This window comes from Gekko japonicus, unplaced genomic scaffold (genome assembly GCF_001447785.1).
Source record: "Gekko japonicus isolate JY-2015 unplaced genomic scaffold, Gekko_japonicus_V1.1 scaffold1426, whole genome shotgun sequence".
Taxonomy (NCBI): Eukaryota; Metazoa; Chordata; class Lepidosauria; order Squamata; family Gekkonidae; genus Gekko; species Gekko japonicus.
This window is the reverse complement of record NW_015175402.1, coordinates 343,157-362,703: the sequence shown is the minus strand read 5'-3', so window position 1 is coordinate 362,703 and position 19,547 is coordinate 343,157. Positions and strand designations below refer to the sequence as shown.

Genomic DNA, 19,547 nt, shown 5'->3' with positions numbered 1-19,547 from the left:
AGATGACACGAAGTTGTTCAGGGTGATGAGAACCAGGAAGGATTGTGAGGCACTCCAAAGGGATCTGTCGAGGATGGGTGAGTGGGCATCAACATGGCAAACGGGGTTCAATGTGGCCAAGTGTAAAGTGATGCACATTGGAGCCAAAAATCCTAAATATAAATACACGTTGATGGGGCCCGAACTGGCAGAGACTGACCAAGAGGGAGATCTTGGAGTCTTAGTAGATAACTCAATGAAAATGTCGAGACAGTGTCCAACTACAATAAAAAAGGCCAACGCTATGCTGGGTATTATTAGGAAGGGAATTGAAAACAAATCAGCCAGTATCATAATGCCCTGAATAAATCGATGGTACGTCCTCACTTGGAGTACTGTGTACAGTTCTGGTTATAGCATTGGAAAAAGTGCAGAAAAGGGCAACTAGAATGATAAAAGAGTTGGAACACTTTCTCTATGAAGAAAGTTTAAAGCGCTTGGGGCTCTTTAGCTTGGAGAAACGATGGCTGAGGGTTGACATTATTGAGGTTTATAAGATTATGCATGGGATAGAGCAGGTAGAGAATGAGGTACTTTTCTCCCTTTCTCACAATACAAGAACTTGTGGGCACTCAATGAAATTGCTGAGCAGTTGGGTTAGAACAGATAAAAGGAAGTACTTCTTGACCCAAAGAGTGATTAACACATGGAATTCACTGCCACAGGAGGTGGTGGTGGCTACAAGCATGGACAGCTTCAAGAGGCTATTAGATAAGCATATGGAGCAGAGATCCATCAGTGACTGTTAGCCATAAGATATAGATAGGAACACTCAGTCTGGGGCAAGTGATGCTCTGTATTCTTGGTGCTTGGGGGGGCCAACAGTGGGAGGGCTTAGCAGTGCCGGCTTGCTTTGCCAGCTGCAGCCTTTCCTGGAGAACACATGAACACATGAAGCTGCTTTATACTGAATCAGACCCTTGGACCATCAAAGTCACTATTGTCTACTCAGACTGGCAGCAGCTCTCCAAAGTCTCAGGCAGAGCTCTTTCCCATCACCTATTGCCAGATCTTTTAACTGGAGATACCAGGGATTGAACGTGGGACTTTCTGCATCCCAAGCGGATGTTCTGCCACTGAGCCATTGTCCCTCCCAAGTACAGCTACTTCTTCGTGCATTCTGCCAACAGAAGCGCAACTGGGGTCAGAAAATCTCCCCAGCACTGGTCACCCAGAGTTCTGGGTTTTATAGTAACCAGGTCATTCACAACATAGTGGAATTCCAGTTCTAATGTTCACCTAGACACAGTTGCATTATCTTGTTTGCCACCAATACAACCAATGTTGCATTGATCTGACAGTATAGGAATAAATAAATAAACAAACAAACCATATGAGGTGGGTGACAACGCACGAGAAAGCTCTCCTGTGTCAGCTCCCTTGAAATGAATGTCATTCCAGTAGGACTGGCACGGAAGAACTCTTGGGGGACTGTGCCACTGACTCACTTCACATGTTACAGTTCTCTGACCAATCAGCACATTCATGCCTTCAGCAAGAAGTCATGCAATGGTAAGCCTTGGTTTTAATATCTGGAAATTCCTTCCTCATAGGAATGCTTTTAACAATAGGACAATTTGGAGGTCATTATTTCATAGGGTCACCATAAATCAGAAGCGAATTGACAGCACTTCACACACACACAGAGGAATGCTAGCCTATCCAGACTGAGAGTTGGAAGGTTTGGAAAGCTAGTGGGAATAGTTAACTCTGCAGGACTGAAATGAAATGTCAAATTATAATTCTGCAAGGGACATTTGAGTCACCTACTTATCAGGTTTCCCCCTTGTTCGATTATACTCTACACCAAAATAAATCCCAAGATTTTGCTTTTTGCATTTGCGCCCTGGTATACTACAAGTGTGGTGCGGTGGCTCAAGTGGTTAAGACGCTGAACTGCAGGCTGTGGAAGGTCAGTAGTTCAGCAGTTCAAGACCCAAGTGTGCCGCATGACGGAGTGAGCTCCTGTCTCTAGTTCCAGCTCCTCCCAACCTAGCAGTTCAAAAGCAAGAAATTGCATGTAGATAAATAGGTACCACTTCAGTGGGAAGGTAACAGCGTTCCGTGCGCCTTGGTGTTTAGTCATGCCGGCCACATGACCACGGAAACGTCTTCAGACAGCGCTGGCTCTTCGGCTTAGAAACGGAGATGAGCACCGCAATCCTAGAGTCGGATTTGACTGGCTTTCGAGCAAGGGAACCTTTACATTATACTACAAGTAAGGAAGAATACCTTCCAAGACTCCCATTGGCATTATTAACAGTGCTGTCCTAACCAGAATGACACCTTTCTAACCCTATTGACTGCAATGGGTTTAGAAAGATATAACTTGGCTTAGAATTAGGGTTGCCAGGTTCCTACCTTTTGCCGGGGGGGGGGGGAGCTCCTCTCCTGGGATCTTCTGGCACACACAGGGCAATGACATCACCCAGAAGTGACATCATTGTGCTAGGCATGGTGCCAGGGGAACGCTCTAGCATTTGGCGGAATGGTAGAGCGTGTGCCCGGTGCAATGACGTTACCTCTGTGTGACGTCATCACACCAGGCATGTTGGCCTGATCCAGGAACTTTGGGGGTGGGGTTCCCCCCAACGGCCGGATCCGGGCCAGTGGATCAGGGGGGCCCTAAAGCAGGCAATACTCCCCGGAAGGATCTGGCAACCCTACTTAGAATGGTACTGTTAGGGAGCAAGCCTAAACAGGTCTAATCAGGCCCACTATATTCAATGGAGCTTACTCCCATGAAAATGTTCTCAGGATTTCAACCCAGGAGTCCCAGTTTGCATGGTCAAGGCTAGGGTCAAATGCAGTAAGACACCAAACACTGTTGCTGTTCCCACTAATAGTAGCGATATGTCAATAATAGCCATGTTTTGTTTCCCTAAAAACCTGTCAGACTCATAAAGCCGTGGGTATGCATGCATTCACACTTTTCCGTAACAAATAAAGTGCAAATACAAACTCTCATGCACAACTGTCCTACATATATTTTTTATTCATGGCTACTTCATTAAAGGGCATCGGGATGTTTTTGGCACCTCCAAACAACAAGGTGCAAATTAAACAGAAAATGACAGCTCAGTCTTAAACATGACCTTTTCTACACTGGTTATTTGTCCCAAGTTTGATGCTGTTGGAAAGCAGCCCCCCCCCCCCGCTTGATTTGATAGTCAAATCCTGCTTGATTCGATGTGGGGAAAGGCTGCATATCAGTGGTAGAGCATCCGCCTGGCATGCAGAAGGTCCCAGGTTTAATTCCCAGCAGCTCCAATTAAAAGGGTCAGGTAGCAGATTATGTAAAAAGACCACTACTGGAGACCTCGGAGAGCCACTGCCAATTTGAGTAGACAATACTGACCTTGATGGACCAATGGTGTACTTCAATATACAGCAGCTTTATGTATTGTCCGCAGCATTCATGTGCCCCTTAGGGCAGAGGTGTCGACTCACTTGTTACGAGGGCCAGTTCTGACATAAATGTCTCTTTGTTGGCCCGGGCTATATGTGCCATAAAATGTAATGCCAGGTAAAGGTAAAAGTTCCCTTGCTCGAAAGCTCGGTGCTCATCTCCGTTTCAAAGCCGAAGAGCCAGCGCTGTCCGAAGACGTTTCCGTGGTCATGTGGCCGGCATGACTAAACACCAAGGCGCACGGAACACTGTTACCTTCCCACCGAAGTGGTACCTATTTATCTACTTGCAATTTCTTACTTTCGAACTGCTAGTTTGGCAGGAGCTGGAACTAGAGATGGGAGCTCACTCCATCATGCGGCACCCGGGTCTTGAACTGCTGAACTACCGTCCTTCCACAGCCTGCAGTTCAGCGTCTTAACCACTTGAGCCACCGCAGCTCCATGCCAGGTACCAGAGACATAAACTTTATAAAGGACACTCAAAATACAAACATGCTTAAAACAGTAACACTCTTATAGTATTTTCTTACAGTATCTCCCTGATGCCCACCCTCCCATTTCCACCGCCCGTTACGCATTAGCACTGGGACCGTATACAGGGACATAATGCACAGCCTCTGCCATCTGGCCGTATGTTTAACACCCCTACCTTAGGGTTTCCCTGCCTTTTCTCCGATCTTTGCCAAACCTGACTTGCTGACGAGTTTTGGGGGAGATTGCAGCAAAGCCTTGATGGCTGCCATGTGGGTGGAGAAGTTTGGATTCCCCTGGTCCTGCCCACACAGCAGCCAGAAGCAGCAGTCCCAAAAGTGGCCATTCCCTTCTGCCAGCAGAAGGTTTTTGTTTTTTTAATCAGCACTTAACTATCATTATAACAATCTGTGGTTCTGGTTTTCTGAATTCCCAGCTCTCTGGGGGTTTTTAAGTCTTCAGACCCTTTCATTGCAGAGATATGCCTTTCCCTTTATATCTCCATAAGGAAAGATACTAGAGATTTACTGTTTAAAATGAAATCTGGGGATTCAGAGAACCTGACATGCAGATATAACAATATTCAATTGCTGATTTTTAAAAATCTGAAATGACCTGGTGGTTTGGTGGGGGAGACAGACACTGCCAGGGAACCAGGGCAGGAAAACCTGCCATGTGGAAGCCCTGTTGCAACTCTGTTGTATTTAGAGTTGCCAGGCAACTAGCACAACATTGCCTGGCAACTGGCAGGAGATGGAGGAGGCTGATATTTACTGTAGTGGCAGCAATCTTCGGCAGCGTGCAATGATGTCATTTCCGGTGCAACCTGGAAGCCCTATCATCGCACTAGGGTGATACTCAAGCATTTGCCCCCAAACTCTATGGTTTCCATAGAGTTTCTAGGCAAGTGCTAGAGTGTCCTCCTGGTGCTATGCCAGCACTTCCAAGTCACACCAGAAGTGATGTCATTGCACGGTTTGGCTGGTCTGCTTATGGCCATTGACCAGCTGAGCATCAACAGGCAGGGGCAGTAATTACTGGGAGTTTGCCCACCATTAGGGGGCACCTGGAGCATAGCTGTATTAGTAGACACAGCAGCAGCAGAAAAATCTAAGTCAGTCCTAGTTTTGACTTCCTAAATTTGCATCCATAAGAAATGACAGGGTTGCCATTTGCTCGGTGGGGGCAGGGGATCCCCTGATTTTGCAGGCTCCAGCCTGCAGCCATCCAGCTGGCCAGTGGGAGGGAACACCCCCCCAAAAAAACCAGCGACATTGCACATGATGCGCCTGCATCACCTGAAAGTGATGTTGGCATGTCAGTGATGTCAGGGTATGATGCTCAGGCTTTTGGGCAAAACTTTATGGTTTTATGGAGCTGCGGTGGCTCAAGTGGTTAAGACGATGAACTGCAGGCTGTGGAAGGTCAGTAGTTCAGCAGTTCGAGACCTGAGTGTGCCGCATGATGGAGTGAGCTCCCGTCTCTAGTTCCAGCTCCTGCCAACCTAGCAGTTCGAAAGCAAGAAATTGCAAGTTGTTAATAGGTACCACTTCAGTGGGAAGGTAACAACGTTCCGTGCGCCTTGGTGTTTAGTCATGCCGGCCATATGACCACAGAAACGTCTTCGGACAGCGCTGGCTCTTTGGCTTTGAAATAGAGATGAGCACTGCAACCCTAGAGTCGGATTCGACTGGCTTTCGAGCAAGGGAACCTTTACCTTTTTTACTATGGTTTTATACCGATTTTACCGATCTATGGTTTTATTTTGCTGATCTATGGTTTTATGCCAATTTTACCATAGAGTTTTGCTCAAAATCCAGAGCGTCGCCCCAACGTTGCTGACGTCCCTTCCGGGTGATGTAGGCACATTGTGTGTGACGTCACTGTTTCAGGGGGAATGGGAGGGCAACGTCACTTCCCACTCCCGGAACGGTACCCACATCCCCCCACCGGCAGGCAGAAGGGACCTGGCAACCCTAAGAAAAGCAGGGAGTGTTTTTGTTAGCTTCATTCATCCATAATCAAAGACTCACCTTGATAACTTGCTCTAGGAGGACGGGGTTGGTGTTCCCGTTCTGGGCAAGGAGCGCCATCCCAGCTCCTTCACAATAATGCAAGGCCTGGGCAGTGAGGCCATAGTCCACAAGGCGAGTGGCATAAATGAGTTTGTATACCTGTGAAAGAGAATTGGGGGGAGGATGTACAGACTGTGAAGGGCAAGTGAGGAAGAAACTTCTCAAATGACAGTCCTGAACAGAAGGTTGCGGCTAGCCCTTTCTCACGAGAGTACATTCAGACATCCCAGAAAGCTGCTCTAAAAATATTCTTCAACAAGAGAGCTTGTCCCCAATTTAAAAGTGCTTTCTTTCCAAAATAGTCTTAAATTGGACAAGTCTTTGCACTGCCTCCACCATGGCTAAGGCCCCATCTTGTTGCAGGTGACATAATCGGTTCTCTTAAGGACCCGGCAAAATTTTATTGCAGCAAAGATGTCCAAGGGCAAGAACAACTTTGCTAGATGTAGTGTAATCCTGGAGTAAATTTGCATGGGGTTAACCTATGGCAGCCTAAAACACCCGCCTGGGTCAAGAAAGTTGTCACAAACATCATAGATATGAATAAGGATCAAGCAGCTGGAATCACCACCCTTCATCTCCAGCGGAAGCAACTAAGACAAAACTGGAGAGGGCCTCTTCCCGAAAGTATTTCTGGAGACATTCCACTCCCCTGCATTGAATTCTTGGAGTTGGATGCGTGGCTGCATGTGCACATCTTTGCATATTGAACATAAGAACATAAGAACATAAGAGACGCCAATGTTGGATCAGGCCAAAGGCCCATCTAGTCCAACAATCTGTCACACAGTGGCCAAAAATACCAGGTACCATCAGGAGGTCCACCAGTGGGGCCAGGACATTAGAAGCCCTCCCACTGTTGGCCCCCCCAAGCACCAAGAAGACAGAGCATCACTTGCCCCAGAGCCCCTATCTATACCTTGTGGCTAATAGCCACTGATGGACCTCTGCTCCATATGCCTATCTAATTCCCTTTTGAAGCCGTCCATGCTTGTAGCCGCCACCACTTCCATTGCCATTGCGCAATAGCATTGTGCAATAGCAATAATTCACTTCCTGGATTGTCTTGTCCACACAGGAAAATCCAGTTGTGCATGGCCACCATAGTGCAAAATTCAGCACTGTGTGGCATTCCCCCCATCTTTAAACCTGCTGGCTGCAGTTGGAAGGCAGCTTCTGTTACCTGGAAAGGGGGGATGAAAGCTTTGGGGCTCCCCAGCAGCTGGCAGTATTCAAAGATCTCAGTCCTGTGGATATCCTCCAACCTTACAAACTGGGCAAGGGCCTGGCTGAAAGAGGGAAGCAGAGAGGGTCAGGATAGGGACAGAAAACAAAAAAATCTCACTCTCCATCAAAGGGGTGTTCCAAGCCCACCCCACCCCTTGCAGCTTCTTCAGCTGCAGCGCAGAGATTAAAATGAGGGCTGCTGGACACTGGACGAGATTCTGAGTCCTTTCATCACTGGCTTCTTGAATTGCTTAACTGATTAAACGCATATCACTGTGCATCTTATCAAAAACATCATACAGCTTTTGAGACAGTAAAAAAAAGCCAAATGATTTACAAATGTAATGAAGTGTGACGGTTTAAAAGGCATAGGTTCTCTATGTCTAGTGCTAAGTAGATCAACTGTTTTTGAAAAATTAATAAATTCCAAGAATATCGAATGTATACATGTACATATCTCCCTTATAAATAAAAGCCGAATGGTGGTGGCACTTCTCTAGTCATACAGCTTTTGAGACAGTAAAAAAAGCCAAATGATTTACAAATGTAATGAAGTGTGATGGTTTAAAAGGCATAGGTTCTCGATGTCTAGTGCTGAGTACCCGTCATTGGTCAATTGTTTTTAAAAAATTAATAAATTCCAAAAATATTGAATGTATACATGTACATATCTCCCTTATAAATAAAAGCCGAATGGTGGTGGCACGTGTCTAGAACATTCCACACGCTCCAAAATCAGTTCGCTCTCTGATCTGTCATTCAGAGGGTCTCCCTATCCACTGGCTGCTTTGCCTGAGTCCTGCCTCCAACATTCTAAACATTTTGCTGTTCCTCTCCCCCCCATAGCCAGTCAGAACACAGAGGTTATTTGCATATGCAGCCTCATTGGCCTTTGCCTCGGAACACAGAGGTCATTTGCATATGCGACTTGATTGGCTTTTGCCTCTACCATTCTAAACAGTTTGCTATTCTGAGGTAAAATGTTTCAAATCTCCAGGTGAGCGCTGGAGATCACTCAGAATTACAACTGCTTTCCAGATGGCAGAGATCAGTTCCCCCGGAGAAAATGGTGGGCTCTGTATCCTTATATGCTGCTGAGATGGCCCCTGTATGACAGCCAATGTGACATAGCAGTCAGAGCTTCAGAGCATGGGAGAGGCTGCAGGTGTGTGGGGGGTGGAAAGCTGAAGAGTGAGGGGGAAATAAAGGTAGGTTGATGATTGGCTGGGAAGGAGATAGGGTTGCCAACTCCAGGTGGGAAATTCCTGGAGATGTGAGGAATAGAGCCTGGAGAGGGTGAGGTTTCAGGAGGCGTGGGACCTCGGACAGGTACAAAGCCATAGACTCCACCCTCCAAACCAACCATTCCCTTCTGGGGAACCATCATTGCCAATCTCCAGGTGAGGGATGGAGATCACTCAAAATTACAACTAGGTAGCAGAGATCAGTTCCTCTAGAGAAAATGGTGGACTCAGTGTCATTATACCCTGCTGAGGTCGCCACAACAAATTGACACTGAGTGTCCAAGGCCAGGGCACCTGCCCAGAGCCTCTTTCTAGAGGTCGTATTTATTTCCACAACGGGCCTTTTTCCTAGTACAATATAAATATAACATTCAAAAGTGTTACATTAAACATTTAAAAACTACAAACCAGCGTTTTTCCTCTGCATACTTTACCATTCACCCAAGCTCTTATATGAGTATCTATAGTTCTTGGATGGTAAAAACATAAGGTATCCTATTCATTTAATATTCCTAGAGTTTTGCATACATCTTTACTGAATAATTATAAGCACTAGATAGCTAATTCACAAATATAGAAAAAAGTTTTCAAGTATTCAGATAGACTTCACCTTGCTGTTCTAAATAGTCTAAAATAGGATTCCAAATACTTTCAAACTCCTGAGTTGTGTATACCTAAACATCTGTAGTAAATTGTTAGGCTGGGTCCCTCCCCCGGCTCCTTCTTGCCGCCACCACCACTAGTGAGACGAATCCTTGAGATCCAACCCATTGTCTGTTTCCCTCCCCCTGTTTTTGACCCTGTTTTGCTTTGGGGGGGGGAGATCTGGGGGATGGTTTTGCAAACTTTGGTTTGCACACACAGCTGCGCACTAGTTTGCAATCATTTCCTCTTCATAACTGCCTATCCAGAGACTAGATATTACTGGACATTTTGGAGCCACAGGTATTATATAATAAGTTCAATCAGATCCATTGGAAGAATAAATATTCAGGTAAACTGTTTTAACCCCTTTGCTCTCAAGGAAAGCATTGTGGCTCATTTGTTTATGTATTCAATCATTTATATTTGCATTGCGGGAAGCCATTGGAGGGAGGAGAGGAAGGGAATGGGGTAAACAATGGACTGAATGATTTAATTTTATATGTTATGTTCCTAAGAAAATAATAAAAATTTGTTTACCAAAAAAAGACTTACGTTAAATTCAACAATTCCAACAGTCACAACCATCATAATACTCATTCGTCATTAGATGGCACAGTAAAGGGCAGTTCGGGAGATGGTCCAAGGTGGGAAGCCGTCCCTCATCCTTGACCATGTGCCTGGTGGAACAGCTCTGTCTTGCAGGCCCTGTGAAACTATTTCAAGTCTCGCAGGGCCCGTATCTCATTGGGCAGAGCGTTCCACCAGGTTGGGGCCAGGGCTGAAAAGGCCCCGGGCATGGTTGTGGATAGCCGGATGGCCTTTGGGCCATGGATCACCAGCAAGTTGTTATCAGCTAAGCGAAGCACCCTTTGGGGGACATACCAGGAGACATCCCCAGTGGGGACCCCCCAGCAGATTACATCACTCTCCTGTCCTCCATTTTACCCTCACAACTGCCCTATGAGGTAGGCTAGGCTGACAGCATGTGACTGGCCCAAGGTCACCCAGTGAGTTTCCATAGCAGTGTGGGGGCTCCAGGTCCTAGTCCAACCCTTTAACCACTACACCATGTTGGCTTGCAAACATTTATATCCCACCTATCCCCTTGGGTTCAAGGCTGCTTACAGTCATAGTTAAAATATCCCCAGCAAAAATCTAAGATAAAACTGCAAACCGCAAACCTCTCCCCACTCCCCCTCTTAAAAGATGGCTGCCATTCAAACCCCCTCAAAAGCCCTGGCAAACAGGCAGGCCTTGCAGCACTGCCTGAAGATCTCCAAGGAGGGGACCTCCCCTCACCTCTTCAGGGAGCCCATTCCACAGAGCAGGAGCCACGACTGAAAAGGCCCGAGCTCTGGTCGATGCCAGACGGGCCACCTTAAGTGGTGGGCTAGCCAACATACGGCTGCTTGATGACTGTAGTTGGCGCACAGGGACATAGGAAAGCAGACGGTCCTTCATTAACACACCCGCTTCAGAAGCCCGGGCAGAACAGACGATTGCAGAATCATTGAATGCAGCCTAGAGAAGTCAGAGAAGAGTCTTCAAGGGGTGTGTAACTAGGAACCGGGGGGGGGGGGGTGTCACTCAGGCAGTGATCCTTGGCGTGAAAATAAGAGTGTAGCCAACAGGCAAAGAGAGTCCTTATTTTCATCAATGAAATGTTGGAAGGCGTAGAAAAGCTACCACATATCGTTAAAAGGAAAGGCAATTTATGCACTGACCTGGATAGCCCAGGCTGGCCTGATCTTGTCAGATCTCAGAAGCTAAGCAGGGCTGACCCTGGCAAGTAATTGGTATTGGGTGTTGTAAATAAGAAGCGGGAGACTGACCAGTTATGAAGGTGCACAGAGAGTTTATATAGTTATAAAGGTGAATGTATACAGAGATATTTACAGGCTATTGTACAGCATGTCGTGCCTTAGTCTATGAGAACTAAGTCCCCCTCAGCTTACCAAGCTGATAGCTATTATGCTAAACCCCAGCCAATCTCTAACAGAGTGATGCAATCACTAACTCTAACAAGCCCTGAAGAGTAACACCTGCTAGAAAACACCTGGCTGTAATGACATGATTACAAGCATGACAGCTAGTTCTGACAAATAGATCAAACTGATCTATAGTAACTGCTTGCTACCTCTATCACTCCGACATATATCTCAATAATTGGATGGGAGACCTCCAAAGAATGCCAGGGTTACTACACAGAGGAAGACAATGGCCAACCACCTCCGAATGTCTCCTGCCTTGAAAACCCTATGGGGTCGCCATAAGGCAGCTGTGACTTGAGAGCACTTCCCACCACCACTACCACCACTACCACTATTCATACAGTAACACACCACCAAACCAAATCGCCTCCATAAAGTTTTGGACTTCTATAGATCCACAGGTAGAAATTGTTATGATTTGTAGGGCAGTCGTGAAAGTAAGCTGGCACAAACTGGTAAAGAATAGAGCTAAGGAAGGGGCCCAAGTGGAGTTCCCGGTCCTTCTCCTGCTTTGAGCTTTCCTCTCCAAGAGAAATTTAACTTTCTTTCACTGTTGTTGCAAAGAGCATTTATTTATTTTTTTAAAAAGGCATTCAAAAATGGTCTTGCCGCCAACTTTCCCGCAGTCTGATTTATACATCCCGACCCTGCTTAACTTCTGAGATCTGACATGATCAGGATAGTCCACTTACCGCCTTGATATTCTACTAGATCATTCCGCTGCAGTGTCGCCCAGGATTCCTCAAAGCGGAGTATCCACGGACTCTTGCTCTCCCCCTCACCCCGAGCTTTCTTTCTGCACTATGAGGCCAGCACAGAATCCATTAAGACTCTATTCAGCACGTCTCAAACTACACCTACCTCACCAATGGTCTCCATGGCTTCATCTCAACTGCATTAGAGCTACTAACTGAACGACATTAACACACCTTCAAAATATACACCAAGGTTGTTTCTCTGTCAGGAGGGGTGCAGCTGTTACTTTACTTAACCACATGAGGGGACAGTAAACAATTTGAGGTCACCAAAATGCAGAAATGGGGGGAAGGGAAGAAATTGCATGATGGCTCCGCTTGGATGTGTTATGGTTACCTCAGCGGTGGGTGCAGAAAACAAAGGTCAGGTGCCATGCCTAGTAGAAAAATCTGTCTCAAGGCCAAACTAGACTTTACTTCTGCCATAGGTCAGAGATCCCTGACCTCTTTTACAGAGCACATGGAGAACCACAGCGGGGCAAATACACCGCTGCACGGCCATCTCCACTCAGGAAAATGGTGTGTGGGAGGGGGGAGACTGAAGCTTCTCCTTCCTCTGTGCTGTGCTCCAGAGCCAAATTGGGCCCCAGAGTGCTTGGGGGATGTTAGTGCCTCAGCGTCATGTCTGTCTGTCTGGGAACCCCACATGATTCATGGCAGATGTAACGTCTAGTGCCCGTGAGTAAGATGAGGGAAATCCTTTAGGGAAATCACTGGTGACCCAAAAGTTTTGAGCTTCCATGTAAGTTACTTTAAACACTTAAGTGTCAGATGTGCTTTGCTTGAAGATGCAGGAAGCGCTTGGCCCCAGCAATACTAATAAGGAAGAAGCTGTGTAAAGGTGAAATGAATCATTAAAACCTTTTCCTTATTATCCAGCCAGAGCGCCATTAGCATAAGTGGAATTGTTGGCTCTTCAAATTGGATTCTTAACCTTAACAGTGCCTCATAAGGTGAATGACTAAATCGCTCACTACAAGCACAGCTTGCCTGTGGGAAGACAACGCGAATGGTGTGCTCCAGCACACACCATGTAACCCTAAGCAGAGTTATACCCTTCCAAGTCCATTGAAGTCAATTGGCTTAGAAGGCCTTGAGCCTGCTTAGGACGGCACTGAAACACCATTCTCTGCACTTATGGGCTCACTTGCCACATTCCAGGCAGGGAACGCAAAATGCTACCCTCTTCGTTAGAAGGGAAACAAATTTACTCCCCCAATTCCCTGAACAATCTGCTAAATGTGATGCGGAATGTTCTTTAGATCGGCAAATGCTCAGCATGTGCATCTGTATTGGGTATCCAGAGATTTTGCAGCAGTGAACGTTTGAGAGCGTGTGTTGGCTGGCATGCAGGATCTATCAGAATTTGACAGTGCCTGACATATAGCAGTCAAAATGTGATACTCTCAGACATGCAGCAATCTAAAATTTGAGATAATCTAGCACCGGAGAAGCAGCAACAATCCATATTCTGCAGAACAACAGCTGACATGCTACAGTCCTGTGCACACTTATCTAGGAGCAGTGTTCCCTCTAAGCTGAGTTACTGTGAGTTAGCTCACAATTTTTTCGTTTCCGGCTCACAGATTTTTGTCTCAGCTCAGGGAGGATGGCTCCAGAGCAAACCGATTTATGCAGTAGCCAAATCACTTGCTCACAACTTTTATGCCAGTAGCTCACAAAGTAGAATTTTTGCTCACAAGACTCGACAGCTTAGAGGGAACATTGCCTAGGAGTAAGACCCACTGAATTTATCAGGACATACTTCTCTTCGGCTGTTAATGTAGTAAAATTGTATATGGTCCTTCCTTCATGTAGCCAATCAAACCATGCACAGCTTGAATTTTGACGGCAAAACTCATAGGCTACATTTTGAAATCAAAGGTTCATGTTCAAATCTGATATTTGGAACTTTGGAACTTCAGCACCCAGGACTGGCCCTTCCACTAGGTGTGTCTAGGCAATCACCTAGGGTGCCAAAGGTGTAGGGGCACCAACCAGCCTTATCACCACTCCGACCCACACACCCATGGCATTAGGGTCTGCTGCAGCAAGTAGCAGCCCTTGGAGGCACCCCATGGGTCTCTTCCTCCTGCCCTCCCCCATAGTGCAGGGGGGCAAGGAGGGCCGGTAGCATCTGCACCCCTCCCTGTAGCACGGGGGGGATGAAGAGGATGGGCAGGATCTTCCTGCCTCACCACAGCATGGTGGGGAAGGGACAACCAAGGGTGGCCCATGGCTTCCCCACACTAACCTAAGGTACCTCAAATCCATGGGCTGGCCCTGCTAGCACCAATCCTAATCTAGCAAGAATCAAGTTGGTCAAAATGTTAGTTGTGGATCTAAGAGAGACTCACATTTTGCCCTAACAAGGATTCACCATCACCCCACTGGTAAATTATCATCTCAGCCACAAGGCCAAAGTATGCATGACATATTTTTTTGCTTCCACTGCAATACTTGGGCATATGGGGGCCCAATTTTCACTGGGACCGCTGCACACATGGAAAGAAGACTTAAGACTCCATCTCCTGCCGACACCATTTCCCCAACCTGAAATGGCACTGGGGAGCCATGACTTGCCGCTGTTCAGGAAACTGACATGCAGTCCATCGGTCCCACTACAGGGTCCCAACTAGGGTCGCTGTGAGGCAAAGCATCCCTGCCCCCCCTCAGGGGTTAATGTGAGTGGTAATGGGCTTGTTCCATCCTGCAGGTGTTACTAATTGGTCTCTCGGCTGACATAGCCCTTATCAACTTCAAGGCCAGAGCTGGAAATGTGGTAATTAGCTTCTTTTGAGAACCTTGGCCCACAGGCTGGGAGGACGGAACCAGGAGTGTTCCAGCAAGAATGTGTTCTGATTGGGTGTCATCATCACCAGATGATGCTCAGCCAAAAACTGTAATTGAGCTAAGAGCCTGGAGAAAGGAGGCTAGCTTGGATTCTGATGGACTGAAGGCCTGGAACATGATATGCTTATATTGCAATAGACAGCAACGTAGAGAACTCATGAGCTATGGCCTTGGAATTATGGTTTGTGCCATCTAATGCAGGTTTCGGAAACATGTTAGATAGTTAAGCTAGCTTTCTTGTTTTTCTGCTGTATGACTCTGGAGCATTGCATTGCCTGTAGACTAACTCTTTTGTTTAGACAGAAATTAAATAAAATTTCATATAATTTTTTTTAAAATAAAGGTTTGATTACTTGTGTACAACAGCCCTGAGGACCCACGGGGTTCAGCTTTGGACTCCTTGACACCAACTCTGGGCTGGGAAGGTGGAGTTTGGTAGGGAGCACAGCAGGGTTGTGATGCCATAGAGTCCATCCTCCAAAGTGGCCAGAGAACTGATCCTTGGAGTCTGGAGGTCAGCTGTTATTCCAGGAGGTCTCCACCTGGACACTGGCAACCCTAGTCCCCAACCCACAGGCTGGAAACACTGCGTGCAGTTCTGGTCACCACACCTTAAAAAGGATATTATAGCTTTGGAAAAAGTGCAGAAAAGGGCAACTCGAATGATAAAAAGGTTGGAACACTTTCCCTATGAGGAAAGGTTAAGGCGCTTAGGGCTCTTTAGCTTGGAGAAAAGACGACTGAGGGGTGACATGATCGAGGTTTATAAGATTATGCATGGGAAAGAGCAGGTAGAGAAAGAGGTACTTTTCTCCCTTTCTCACGATACAAGAACTCGTGGGCACTCCATGAAATTGCTGAGAGGTCGGGTTAGAACGGATAAAAGGAAGTACTTCTTCACCCAAAGAGTGATTCACACATGGAATTCACTGCCACAGGAAGTGGTGGCAGCTACAAGCATGGACGGCTTCAAAAGGGAATTAGATAAGCATATGAAGCAGAGGTCCATCAGAGGCTATTAGCCACAAGGTATAGATAGGGACTCTGGGGCAAGTGATGCTCTGTCTTCTTGATGCTTGGGGGGGGGGCAACAGTGGGAGGGCTTCTAATGTCCTGACCCCACTGGTGGACCTTCTGATGGCACCTGGCATTTCTGGCCACTGTGTGACACAGAGTGTTGGACTCTGGCCTGATCCAACATTGGCGTCTCTTATTTTCTTATGTTCTTAACACTACTAGTGTAGTGGAAAGGGATGACATCGGTGTGATGGAGAAAACTGTTGGAGGACCTGACTCTTGTGCAGAACTAAACCAGTGATTTCCAAACAGTGTGCCGCAAAGGGGGGAATGAAGCATCCCTGGAGAAATTAAGTCCCCCTTCGGTCGCATCCACCACTCTCTGCCCCTCAAAGCATGGAGGTCCCTCTATGTGAGTCCCAAGTCAGACAGCAGGATGCACTGTGATGCCCTGCCACAACATATACTACCAATGACAGATGCAGGCGAATCCCGGCAGCATCACCGCTGAGTTCCACTCCTGACCCTGACTGACCAGGGAAGGGGAAAGACAGGCACTCTGAAAAGCAGGATTCAGTTATTTCCCAAACACTCTCCAAGAGTGATTTTCAGGCTCTGCAGAACTGCGAGCAAACCCCGGAAAGTTCCAAGCCCTCAGGAGAAACCAGGCTGTACAATCCCTGAGGCGGTCTAGGCCTGATCAGATTTTCAGTGGGTGATACAGATGTTTGGTATGCATTTCCGAGTTCACTCTTCGTCGATTCCATTTTTTTTTTCTTACTCGTTCTCACTCTGGTGATCCACCCCTGCTGCTCCCTCACAGATAACACAGACTTGCTGCCCAAAGCCGCACTGTTTCACAATTTTAGGAGCAACATCATTGCCCAAGGCCTTTGGGTGGAATGTATCTCACACCAAGACTTCGGGGAACCATGGATACTGATGCTGCTGCTAGGGCTGCCTGCTTCCACGTGGTGGCTGAAAATCTCCTGGGATCACAACTGATCCCTCCAGGAGACAGAGATCGGTTCACCTGGATAAAACGCCCATTTTGGAAGATGGACTCTGTGGCGTTATACCTCACTGAAACCACTCCCCCTCCAACCCCGCCTTCCTCAGGCTCCACCCCCCAAATTTCGAGGTATTCCCTAACCTTGAGCTGGCAACCCCAGTTACTGCCTCACCCCAGCATTGGGAAAAAAAAGGGCCAGGGGAAATAGTGGATAAAGAATACTTTAAAAGCTTTCGTAGGTTGAGAAGTCCCCCAGAGCTTATTCAGCTAAACTCAGGACTATTGCATAGGTTCTTTCCCCCCCCGAAACTTTAGCTCCACGTCGGGGCCGTAGTTCTACAATGTTCTGAAAACCCCCCTACGAGAGCATCTGCACAGGTCGGGGTGAGTGGTACCTATAAACCGGACGGAAAATAGACTTAAGCTTCTGTGCACGTGCAGCGTCTCGTTTTATATTACAAGCCAATTTAGAACTTTTCAAGACAATTACGTTCCGTTCCTAATGTACGTGACCTAGGCAAGTCCATCCTCTGAGCAAAGTAATTACGGATTTTGCCCGCATCGCTGAAGGAAATTAAACCTTCTAGCGTTGCCCCCCGGAAAAAAAAAAATCTCACCCCTCAGAAGTGGCAAAACAGGTAGAAACGCATTATCTTTTTAAGTGTAAAGAGAGAAGTAAGCCTCCAGTTTTAATCTGAGAACGAGCGCCTCAGATATCAAAGGTCTGGGGAACACCACATTAGGCCGAACTACGCAGGAAAGAAAGGGAACAGTCCCAAGTGTGACGGATTCTCTCTCTGGAGCCCTCAACTCACAATGAGGTGTCTTCTGAAGCTTTTTAATCAGAATATGCCAAATACTGGAGAGATGTGATATTTGTGGCAAGTACCCAGCTGGGGGGAGAAGGAGGTCACGTATGCCCAGGAGACCATAATGATCCCAGGGCTGGAGGGAAAGGTTGAATTCCCCCCCCACACACACACACACACAAAATCCCAAATGCAAATGTGAATTAAAACATCTGTAGTCTCTTAAAAACATTGTAGTGTCAGAGTGACCTCAAGCGTTTAGATGGAGGAATTGCAGACTGGGAACGCCACAGCCGGTACTTCTGCGGTCTTATAAATGTTGTACCAGGACTTGGGGCAGTTGTCAGAAGATAATGAACAGTTTCACTTCAGGGCGGTAGCAAACGTACACATTCTCCCCAACGCGTTAGAAAGCCGGTTGTCTTCTGCTGTTAACAAAGTCATGCTAGAGGCATTTCTTCCGACCCTCCCATTATCATACAGATTGCCATCGCCACACAAGAAAATTGATCCTTCCTCACAAAAGAGCCTCAGCGGTAATACTTGTACTAGCAGCCCTTTCCACGGAGCAGCAGAGAGTGTGAGGAGGGTTGCTAGCTTTTTTTTTTTTACAGTAGTTTGGTCCACAGATTCTGTCAGAGGATTATCTATGCTTTGAAAAAAAATGTAACCGGTGTGGTGTAGTGGTTAGAATGCTGGATCTAAGATCTCGGGAGACCCAGGTTCGAATCCCCACTGTGCCACCATGGGAGCCCGCTGGGTGACCCTGGGTCAGTCCATCTCTCTCAGCCTAGCCTACTTCACAGGGTGGTTGATGTCAGGGGTCGTTTCGTAGAAAAAGAGCTAGGGGAACTCATTAGCATAACTCATTAGCATATGCCACACCCCCTGACATCACCGGAAGTGTGTCATAAGGCCACACACCCCGCCCCCAACGGTCCCGGCCGCCGCCGCCGGTCTTGCAGCTCCACTGCTGAGCCCCATGAGGGGCCCGGCGGTGGACCTGCAAGGCCAGCGGGAGTGCAAGGAAGCCCCGCGAAGGCCCTCCCTGGCCCCAGGCAGGCAGGGGTGGGGAGAGGCAGGGAGGAAGCAACTTACCCTCCCTCTTCTCCTGCCTCCTCCTGGCTGAATGAGGGCCGGAAGCGGGGCGGCCGGAAGCGGGGGGCGGGGCTTCGTCATGTGCCCCGCCCCCCGTACCTCACCGGGGGGAACTGCGATCCCCCGCAATCCCCCCCGAAATGACCTCTGGTTGTTGTAAGAATGAAAAGGAGGCAGGGAGAACAATGTTGTAAGCTGCTCTGGGTCCCCAAGGGGTAGAAAAGTCGGATCTAAATATCTAAATATATCAACAAAAACACAAGAGTAGTGGGGGAGGGAGTCTGATTCATTGACAACCCTAGCAACAAAGCCTGGTTCGAATTTACTAGAGCTAGGCATGGAATTCAAGTAGATGATCAATCTCTACGGCTAACCCAGTCTTTCAGCACTGTCGCAACAACACTGAGATAATGCTTTTCAGGTTCTTTGAAAATGGGCTACAAAAATGCCGACAGCCAGTGCAGTCAGCCTAGGATCTGGGAGACCCAGGTTCAAATCCCTACTCTGGCATGGGAGCTTGCTGGGTGGCCTTGGGCCAGTCACAGTCTCTCAGCCTAACCTCCCTCACAGGGTTCTTGTGAGGATAAAATAGAGGAGAGGAGAGCATCGTAAGCTGCTCTGAGCCCCCACTGGGGAGAAAGGGGAGGTATCAATGAAGTAAATAGCTAGATAAGTTACTACGAATTAAACCGGATCTTCCCTCTTCTTGACTTTACTCACCTCTGGCTACTGCCCAGCAGTCCCATGTGGTGCTGCGTTTTAACTCCAAAATGACCAAAAGGGACATTCCCCATCAAGTAGCAGAAGTGAGCGGCCTCCGTTAACCCCTTCCCAGCTGAGAAAAGAAAGGTCAACGTATTAAATTCAGAACAGATTATAATACACACTTTTTTTTAAAAA

At 47.3% G+C, this 19,547-nt stretch overlaps 1 protein-coding gene across 1 annotated transcript in view; it reads right to left on the bottom strand.

Moving 5' to 3' along the window:
- Window positions 1-19,547, bottom strand: part of SEC16B (SEC16 homolog B, endoplasmic reticulum export factor) — a 94,537-nt gene that overhangs the window by 29,212 nt on the left and 45,778 nt on the right. The window contains exons 14-16 of the mRNA XM_015425708.1: window positions 19,368-19,482; window positions 7,180-7,285; window positions 5,955-6,095 (exon numbers count right to left, since the gene is read on the bottom strand). Coding sequence (XP_015281194.1) covers window positions 5,955-6,095; window positions 7,180-7,285; window positions 19,368-19,482 — 362 coding nt within the window. The remainder of the gene's footprint in view (window positions 1-5,954; window positions 6,096-7,179; window positions 7,286-19,367; window positions 19,483-19,547) is intronic.